The following is a 10,204-nucleotide window of genomic DNA, read 5'->3' as shown; positions in this document are numbered from 1 at the left end:
TTTTTTTCTGCACATGGGACAGGACGACTGCACTGTATTAAGGAGAAGATGACCGGGGCCATGTATCGTGAGATTTTGGGGAACAACCTCTTTCCCTCAGTCAGAGGATTGAAGATGGGTCGTGGCTGGGTCTTTCAACATGATAATGACCCGAAGCACACAGCCAGGAAAAGCAAGGAGTGGCTCCGTAAGAAGCATATCAAGGTTCTGGCTTGGCCTAGCCAGTCTCCAGAGCTAAACCCAATAGAAAATCTTTGGAGGGAGCTGAAACTCTGTGTTTTTCAGCGACAGTCCAGAAACCTGTCTGATCGAGAGAAGATCTGTGTGGAGGAGTGGGCCAAAAACCCTCCTGCACTGTGTGCAAACCTGGTGAACAACTTCAGGAAATATTTGACCTCTGTAATTGCAAACAAAGGCTACTGTACCAAATATTAACATTGGTTTTCTCAGGTGTTCAAATACTTATTTGCAGCTGTATGACACAAATAAATCGTTAAAAAAATCATGCATTGTGATTTCTGGATATTTCTTTTTAGATTATCTCTCTCACAGTGGACATGCACCTACGATGAAAATTTCAGACCCCTCCATGATTTTTAAGTGAGAGAACTTGCAATATAGCAGGGTGTTCAAATACTTATTTTCTTCACTGTATATGAATGGTATTTTTACAGTGTTGTGTGCGGAGCTGACAAACCTACCTATCAAGCTGGGGTGTATGGCTCTCGGGGGCATGACCGACCAGGCTTGATGCAAACAGAGAAACATTTTTCATTGAGTGAAAGTTACAGCAGTATTGCCATCAAGATTTTTATTAATAGTTTTGCACACAACTTGTTTACACCAGCTTCCTTGTTGATCTTGTGTTAAAAAAATAAATAAGACAGTTGAGAATTTGATTATTTAAATTTCAAATTTCAATTGTGCACAGAAGCCTCTGCCTTCAGCAGCCCCGAGGTAAACTGAGTTTGAGACCCCAGGTCTAAATGGATGTAAATCTGGTTATTTTGTAAGAATGAACAATTATGTGGGAAAGCTTCAATCATGATAGCTGAATGATAGCTTTAGTTGCAAAATACAGTACTTAAAACTAGGCTTGATGTAACAGCATTTATAATTTGGTCATTTACCATAGCTGCAGATCCATACATTTTACTTAATTCAAAATATATCCACATTATAAAGACAAGTATCTATGATAGTTTGGTCTCTCTTAAAATTACTTAATTTGAGCACAAACAAATACACTTCATTCTGCTGTCAGATTTTGCTCATGGAAGGTGGTTTTCATGTTTCTAGTCAAAATGATGAAATGAAGGGTGGTCAAAAAAAGATATCTGTTAATGTGATTTTTATTTCTTTTTTTTTTAGGTGTGTTGTGTATTGTATGATCAGGGGGGTGGCGATAATCCTCTTAATCAAATGAGAGGTTTTCTTTGAGGAAGCACTCTCAGGACTGTTGCTCTTCTGTTTGTTGTTTTCTCAGTAAGATTTTTTTTTTTGAGCAATTCATTGGATAACTTATTCTTAATGAGACCCTCTAGCATGTCTAGTTATAATGCGACAAGGATCTTGTGCAGAAATGTGAACAAATTGCCCCGTACTTCGACTGAGAAAAACACAACTTGTATTGTCTTCACTTTTCTCACTTGTCCTTCCCCACTTGGTGTTTGTGTGTATGCCTATCTGTCTTGTCTTTTGTGCAGCCTACATTGACCAGGTAGACATTGCAACTCAAGGCTGGTTCATCGGCTTGATGTGTGCCATTGCCCTCATCATACTGATCCTTCTTATTGTCTGCTTCATCAAAAGGAGTCGTGGAGGCAAATATCCAGGTGAGACTTGACTGAGGTGCTGAGAAGGGATGTAACAGTGTGGTGCAACTAATAGTATGTTCCTTGGTTTAAGATCACAGTAACATTTGCATTTGGCACAGTTAGATAATATCAAAACACAACGACCTCTCTAGAGTTAATGACAATATGAAAAAACAAGATTCATACAATAAACAGATAGATATACACAAACACGTTTGTATAGCTTTTTTTAAAAAAAATTATTTATATGCTTTTTATTTTCAAATGTTTTGATTTTTGTATTTAAATGTGTTTAAATGTGTAAAGGGCATTGCATTAACTTGTGTATTAAATGTGTTATACAAATGAATTAGCTTTATGGTGTGGAGAGCAGATGGATTGATAGATGCTTAAAGGAAGACTCTCCCCAAAATTCATATGTATAATAAACCCTCCAATGTGTACTAAAGAATATTTTTGAAATCCAACCAAAATCTGGATGTGTGCCAGCTTTCACAGCCAAACGCGGAAGAAACATCCTTGACTCTGCCCTGGACATCACCAGTGCTGAGCATTACAGACTTTATATGCTAGCTAAGCCAAGATGCCGACGTGTTGTGCAACAAAACTGAGAAAACACACCCAAATTTCTCCTTCTTTAAACTCTCATGGCGTTAACGTGACAGGATGAAGCTGTGGCTGTCACAGTTGAGGCTCGTTCACCAGCAGCGGAAAGTTGCACGCATCTAATCATTACTGGTTATTAGCTGCTTAGTTGTAGCCTTTTATGCTAATACTATATAAGCAACAACATATTTTATGAGGTGGCACAGTGGTGCAGCTGTTCAATCCCAGACTTCCGTGTGTGGAGTTTGCATGTTCCCCCTGTGTCTGCGTGTGTGTAAACTTGCCTCCTGCCTGTTGACAGCTGGGATAGGCTCTAGGATTCCTATGACTTTTGTGCCGCTAAGAAAATGGAGGGATGGATATGTACGTGTAAGCACTCAAGACTTCCCAGTTACTATTTATGGCGATGCGCGCATGCAAACAAACCGCTCACCCCCCTCCCGCCATCCCCGCCGCGGTCAAACGCGAGAAGCTGGATGCTTGAAAAGTACAACTTGGTGAAGAAAAAAAAAAACTGTCCACGCCTGCTGAATATTCTCTTCATCAAAATCAACTCCTCAGAAAAGCATCAAATCTCTGTGGTCCATTTATTGGGACTGTTATTGTTTGTCGTCAACACCACCCTCCTCCCAACACGTCGACTTCCACCTGTTTGCTCAATGGGGGGAGTAGTAATAGCACGGAGCTTCGATTCGTTGTTGTACTTGCTTTGTTGGCTATGAGCACACTACACTTATACTGGTTACTATTTACGGTGATCCGCGCGTGCAACCTCCCCTACCCCCTAAATCTCCCCACCTCTGCCGGTCGGTCACGAATGGCTGACTGCTTGAAAAGTACAATTTGGGGAGAAAAACAGTCTGGCCACACTTGCTGTATAATCTCTACATCAACACCAACTCCTAAGAAAAGCATCAAATCTCCACGGTCATTATAATAATTATAATTATAGTTCGTCATTACTGCCACACCCTCTCCAACAAGTCAGCTGACAGCTGTGTGTATTCTGGCTCAAGCGCCCAAGCTTCAACATTGTACATCATGCTACTTTTGTTTTGTTTGTTTGTAATTATTTTTTCATAAAAATCTGCCACAAAGTGCCAGATAGTGGACGTTCTCTGTCAGGTTTAAAAGATTGACTCTCTATTAAAAGAAGGCGAACAGACAAGGCTTCAAGTTTTACTTGCTGCAAGGGGAGCGACAGGACTTCCCTGCTTCCAACCAACTCCAACTTGTGTCTCCTTGCAGCTTCTTTTTATTCAGTGAAGCACATGATGAGTGTGTGTGTGAGTGTGTCTGACTGTTTGATTGTTTACATTTGTTAGATTGATTACATCAAGTTAGAGTGATTACATCAAGACAGTGAGTTCAAAGGTACAAGCAAGTTAGATTGATTACATCAAGACAGTCAGTTCAAAGGTACAAGCTTGGTGGTGAAGTGTAACCAACTACAGTTTGAACAAAGTGAGAACATATGGATGATTATTTTAACATTTTCCGTTCGGTGAAACGTATCCACGAGCAAGGGGGGGTCAGAACAGGAAGCACTGCAGGCGTGGCAAACACTGATTGGCTGTCAGTTTTCATTGTAATGTCTGAGTGAGAGAGGAATTTCGATAATACGTTTCCAATTTAGAGATGTTTCTTGGTGAAATCTGTGGATAACTCTGCCATTAAAAGAAACACTGAACCCTCATCTACAGTACTAACTTTTAATATGTGCTCCCATTCCGATTAGTTTCCACAAAGTCTTCCTTTAAGTACATTTGCAAATCCAGAAAACTTTAGCTCCAGCCAACAGCATGAGGTTCTCGGCAGATGTTCAAAATCAAAAGCCTTTAATGTTATGACTGTGCATACAACAATATACTGTAACAAATACTTTTTCACAAGGTGCTTGCAAAACAGAAAATAGAAAAACATCTTGGGTATGAGGTAAAATAACAGATAAGAAAAATATGTAAAATCAAGGCACAGTTCTTGCTAAAAAAATGTTATGTGAATATTTTGACTGGTGCCAGTTGTGTGCTAAGTAGATGGAAAAAGTACTTTGAGCAGTTAATGAATGAAGAAAATGGGAGAGAAGGCAGAGTAGAAGAGGCAAGCGTGAATGACCAGGATGTGGCAATGATTAGTCAGAGGGAAATTAGAAAAGCACTGAACAGAATGAAAAATGGAAAGACCGTTGCTCCTGATGACATACCAGTGGGAGTATGGAAGCAATTTGGAGAGGTGGCTGTGGAGTTTTTGACCAACTTATTCAGTAGAATACTAGCGGGAGAGAAGATGCTAGAACAATGGAAGAAAAGTGTGGTAGTCCCCATTTTCAAGAACAAAGACAATCTTCAGAGTTGTGGAAACTATCGAGGAATAAAGATGATGAGCCACACAATGAAGTTATGGGAAAGAGTAGTGGAGGCTAGATTCGAAACAGAAGTATCTGCGAGCAACAGTATTTCATGCCCAGAAAAAATACCACAGATGCATTATTTGCCTTGTAGATACTCATGGAAAAGTACAGAGAATGTCAGAAGGAGCTACATTGTGTCTTTGTAGACCTAGACAAAGCCTATGACAGAGTACCAAGAGAGGAACTGTGGTACTGCATGCGGAAGTCTGGTGTGGCGGAGAAATACAGTGAAGAAAATAAGTATTTGAACACCCTGCTATATTGCAGGTTCTCCCACTTAGAAATCATGGAGGGGTCTGAAATTTTATTTGTAGGTGCATGTCCACTGTGAGAGAGATAATCTAAAAACAAAAATCCAGAAATCACAGTGTAGGATTTTTTTAACGATTTGTGTGATACAGCTGCAAATAAGTATTTGAACACCTGTCTATCAGCAAGAATTCTGACCCTCAAAGACCTGTTAGTCCGCCTTTAAAGGTCACCTCCGCTCCATGTATTATCCTGAATCAGATCCACCTGTGTGAGGTTATTAGCTGCATTAAGACACCTGTCCACCCCATACAATCAGAGAGACTCAAACTTGTAACATGGCCAAGACCGAAGAGCTGTCCAAAGACACCAGAGACAAAATTGTACAACTCCACACGGTTGGAGAGGGCGAGGGAGAAATTGCCAAGTAGCTTGGTGAAAAAAGGTCCACTGTTGGAGCAATCATTAAAAAATGGAAGAAGCTAAACATGATGGTCAATCTCAGATCAATCAGAGTAGAGCCCCATCCAAGATATCACCTCGTCGAGTCTCAATGATCCTTAGAAAGGTGAGGAATCAGCCCAGGACTACACGACAGGACTTGGTCAATGACCTGAAAAGAGCTGGGACCACCGTTTCCAAGGTTCTTGCAAAAAAACAACAACTTAAAATAAAAGAATAAATACATGAATGCATAAAGTGTATTTTTCAGTCATAATTTACCATCCATAGGCTTTGTTAAGATTATTAAAACCAGGAAAAGCAAACAAGAAGTCATTTTGCATAATTTTTGATTACAGTACTGTTATGTTTAGTTGTTTTAAATTCAAGGAGTTGATGGCTCTTGGGAAAAAGCTGTCTTTGAGTTTGCTTGTCCGTGTTTTGTGGGACCTGTACCACCTGCCAGAGAGCAGCAGGTTAAACAGCTGGTGACCAGGATGGGAAGGGTCCCTAACAATGTTCGTAGGTCCCATGTGATCGCGGGTGTTGGCAATGTCCTCTAGGGAGGGCAGAGAGCAGCCAGTGATCTTCTGGGTGCTGTTGATCACTCTTTGCATCACTTTCCTGTCAGCTATTGTGCATCTAGCATACCACACTGTGATGCAGTATGTTAGGTGGCTCTGTATAGATTCCAGATTGTTCTTCCTGAGCACTCTCAGGAAATGGATTTTCTGCTGGTGTTTTCCGCCACCCGCTTGGTATTTACAGTCCAGGTCAGTTCATCTGTGATGTAGACTCCCAGAAATCTGAAGGAGAGGACCCTCGCCATACACTCCCCATTAATGAACAGTGGTACTGGGTCCATGCCACACTTCCAGAAGTCCAGGATGGTTTTTAGCGTGAGGTTGTTTTCTGAACACTATTTTGACAGATTTACAATGTCATCTCTGCAGGCAGACTCATCTTTTCAAATGAGACCGATCACACTGGTATCATCAGCAAACTTGATGACGGCGTTGCAGGGATGGGCTGGTATGCAGTCATATGTGTACAGAGAGTATAGGAGAGGGCTCAGTCCACAACCTTGGGAGGACCCAGTGCTGAGGGTGATTGAGGAAGAGAGGTGTGGGCCAAATCTGACAGACTTTGGACAGTTTGTGAGAAAGTCTCTATCCAGCAGCAGATGAAAGGAGATAGTCCAAGCTAAGATGTTCTGTCTGCCTTCTTTACATTTGTGCTTTGAACACAAAAGTTACATTTTAACAAGATGTTATTTGAGGATTATGTTATCATTGGTTAAAAAAAGGTGCAATTAAAGGACAAAAGTTGAAATATGGGAACGGACTCAGTAAAATAGAATTACAGTTGACATTCATTAACTTTTAAATAAAACATTTTTCTGATTCTGTTTCAAGATTATAAAAAAACAAAAAGTCTTACGGTTACAAAAGAACAATACATTATTTTTTTGGTTTAATTTATTACGAAACCTTCATAGATGACTGTAATGTTTTTGCAGTTCCTATAATGTCTAGATGGTGATTGCATAACGGGTTTCCCAAATTGTCTAGGTAGGTCATGCTGTTGTATGCAAAGTTTTGAACTAACATTCACATTGGACACTGAGATAAAAAAAAAAAAAAGCAATGAACTAAATATGACGATTGAAAGGAGTTTATTGCTGCAATGCTGAATGTGTTTGTACATCTGACAAAGTAATACATTCTAATTGATTATACCTTATTGTATGTATGAATAAAATGACCTGCACACGCAAGTTTAATCCTGTTAGATCTGTAATTTTGAAATGGTCAATGAATCCCGAAGAAAACATTTTTCTTTTTTTTTACAGTCCGAGATAAAAAAGATCTTCCTTTGGATGCTGTTGATCACAAAGACCCAAATGGATCCTTTGATTACCAGTGAGTGTCACCAAACACAACCTGACATTGTTTATCATGAGTTCAGATTTTTCAAGGCAATCACCTCCATAACGCAAGCTTTTGGATAGCATCTAATTTGATTTTCCACTTGTAATAGAAGTTGTAGGGCACTTTGGCATTGTGCTAAAAACTATTTTTTATTTAGCCCCCATGCTGTTGCGATCACTAAAATGTTTCAAACTTTGGGGAGTTCACCGCTTCAACCATGCAGCTGGGCAAAGTACCTCGGCCAAAGATGGTTGCAACAGGTAGAAAAAGGTCAACTCTTAAGTTGTGTTAAAGTTGAAAATCATAGCAAAAACAGTATAAGCCTGCAAGAAACAAATGCGGGCACACAGAGAATGTTGGAAAGACACAAATTAGGTGTGTTAATTTGTTGAAAAAAAAAAGATTAACGTATATACAACCGATTCACTAGAACTATATGAGAAAGGGGTCACAAGGCCCCATGGGACTAGTAGAAAGATTGGGTGGTGGGCTCATCCTCCAAGACTTAAAACATTTTTTCTAAATGTCAAGTCAACAAAATGTAATTTTAATGAATTAATATCTCATGAGAATAACACTCAGTAGAGTATTCCACCAAGACCTAACAATGCTCAATATTTGTCAGAATTTTTGACTGACCAATTATGAGTGCGGAGGTGGCGGAACAATAGTTGAGTGGTTAGTACATCGGCCTCGAAATTCTGAGGACCCGGGCTTAAATCCAGCCTCCTCTGTGTGGGGTTCGCATGCTCTCCCCATGCCTGCTTAGATTTTCTCTGGGTACTCGTGTTTCCTCCCACATACCCAAAACAATCATTGTAGGTTAACTGAAGACTCTAAATTGCCTGTAGGTGTGAATGCAAGCGTATATGGTTGTTTGTTTATATGTGCCCTGTGATTGGCTGGCAACCAGTTCAGGGTGAACCCTGCTTCCTGCCTGAAGTTAGCTGGGATGGGTTCTAGCGCACCTGCGACTCTAATAAGGATAGGAAAATGGAAACTGGATGGATGAATGGATGTTTTAGAATATTTGGCAAGCTTATGGATAATATCAACATTTTGAAAATAAGATAGAGTTTTAAAAATACATTGGGTTTTGGGCGCCATCTCTCGCAAATGTAAACCTCATCACATTCTCTTCGATGTCTCAAACAAATAGCCTTGAATAAGGAAAAAAGGGTGTGGGTGAAGCAAAATGCTGCTCGAGGACATGTTCTCATCATTTTGAAAGAATTCTGATTGACCAACATATGTTTGATGATGAAAAGAAAAGTGGCTCATATACAGGTGTCATGAATCCAATGGTGATGAATTTGTGTATAAACTTGTGTGTAAATTCATGTGCAGATTAAGAACATTTCCAAGCATTGTTTAGGGAATGAGGCAAATTGTAAACTGTAAGACACGGCCATAAATTCCTAGAAATTTTTGAGTCAACCTGGGTGCAGCAAAGAGTAACATTAAACACACCTTTAATTGTACGAATGTGACATTCCCAAACACCTCCTGTCTTACTTGTAGAGGGCATGCTTCAGTTGTTCTTAAAATATATTCTGTCATCCTTGAATGAAGAAACTTTATCTCCAAAAACAAGCAGTTAGCTATAGTTAGTGTTTTACATCAGACCAAAAGTGTTTACTGTAGTGTGTTGTGTCTTTTGCTCCTTTCAGGTCTTACTGATTGCTGCGGGATCATTCTTCTTAAAAGAACAATGACTAATATTTTCTTTCCCTATAATTTGACTGTTTTGTGTCAAATGCTATCTACAGTTTATTTGCCTTACCTTTTTTACACTACTAACTGAAATAATGCTGAATTAATCAATGTAATCCATATGCTCTATAAAACTTTTTTCTTAATAGTGTTTTGATCCTACAAAATATCAAACTTAATTAAATTACAAATTTGACTGCATGCTTTTTTAAAAATAATAGTCATGAGTCTCACCTTTGCTAAAAGCTAATGCTCGAAATGTGAAATTCTGTCTCGGAATCAATGATAGGGAGGTCTCTTTGGTGTCACTAAATTTAGATCCTATTCAAGGTTGTGAGCAATGTACACTATAGATGATATACATTGAGCATTTATAATCACCCGATGGGTGCTGGTATTTTCCGGGTTTTGTGCTGTGGGAAATCTTTATGTGTGGTAATGACTAAGTATGACATTCTCAACCCGTGTGGTCAGATTCATGTACTAAATGCGGAAACTTGTTGAACCTCAGGTTTTTGTAAAGACGTCTCCTCCATATTTTTAAGACCTCTTCCCATAATTTCTCGAGTATAATGTGTCCTGAAGTATAATGGGCACCCCCAGAGTTGACCTAAAAAAAAAAATCACAAAAACCCTTCTACCAATGAACAATGCACACCACCAATTTGCTGCAATCCATATGCTCAAAATATTAGGAATTATCTGTATTTCTATTTTGGTAAGTTTGTACTTGTATTGTTTTTCAAAAAATCGTTTATACAAAAATCATTAATAAGAATCTTTGTGCGTGTACTGATGCAGTGGTAGTATATCTCGGGACAGGCCACAGGATATGCTTACCCTGGTCCCTGAAATTGTTAGAACAGAATCCCTCAACCAACCAATGTAAATGCTCAACGACTGAATAACATTTTATAAATACTGTTGATAATACAAATTACAGTCTTAAATAATTAAACTATTTTACACTGTTTAATTTAAACATTTTTTCCATTACATATTTGTGCATAAAACTTTTGTGCATAGTGAAGTTTACC

General features: G+C 39.1%; 1 protein-coding gene across 20 annotated transcripts in view; it reads left to right on the top strand.

The window, feature by feature from the left end:
* The window catches only part of nfasca (neurofascin homolog (chicken) a), a 201,521-nt gene that overhangs the window by 169,642 nt on the left and 21,675 nt on the right, over nucleotides 1-10,204 (top strand). For all 20 annotated transcript variants that reach the window (XM_061831670.1, XM_061831672.1, XM_061831691.1 and 17 more), the window contains 2 exons: nucleotides 1,707-1,835; nucleotides 7,376-7,445. In XM_061831670.1, coding sequence (XP_061687654.1) covers nucleotides 1,707-1,835; nucleotides 7,376-7,445 — 199 coding nt within the window. The remainder of the gene's footprint in view (nucleotides 1-1,706; nucleotides 1,836-7,375; nucleotides 7,446-10,204) is intronic.

This window comes from Syngnathoides biaculeatus, chromosome 10 (assembly GCF_019802595.1).
Source record: "Syngnathoides biaculeatus isolate LvHL_M chromosome 10, ASM1980259v1, whole genome shotgun sequence".
NCBI classification, from domain to species: domain Eukaryota; kingdom Metazoa; phylum Chordata; class Actinopteri; order Syngnathiformes; family Syngnathidae; genus Syngnathoides; species Syngnathoides biaculeatus.
Note: the sequence above shows the minus strand (reverse complement) of the source record. Positions and strands in the feature narration are given on the sequence as shown.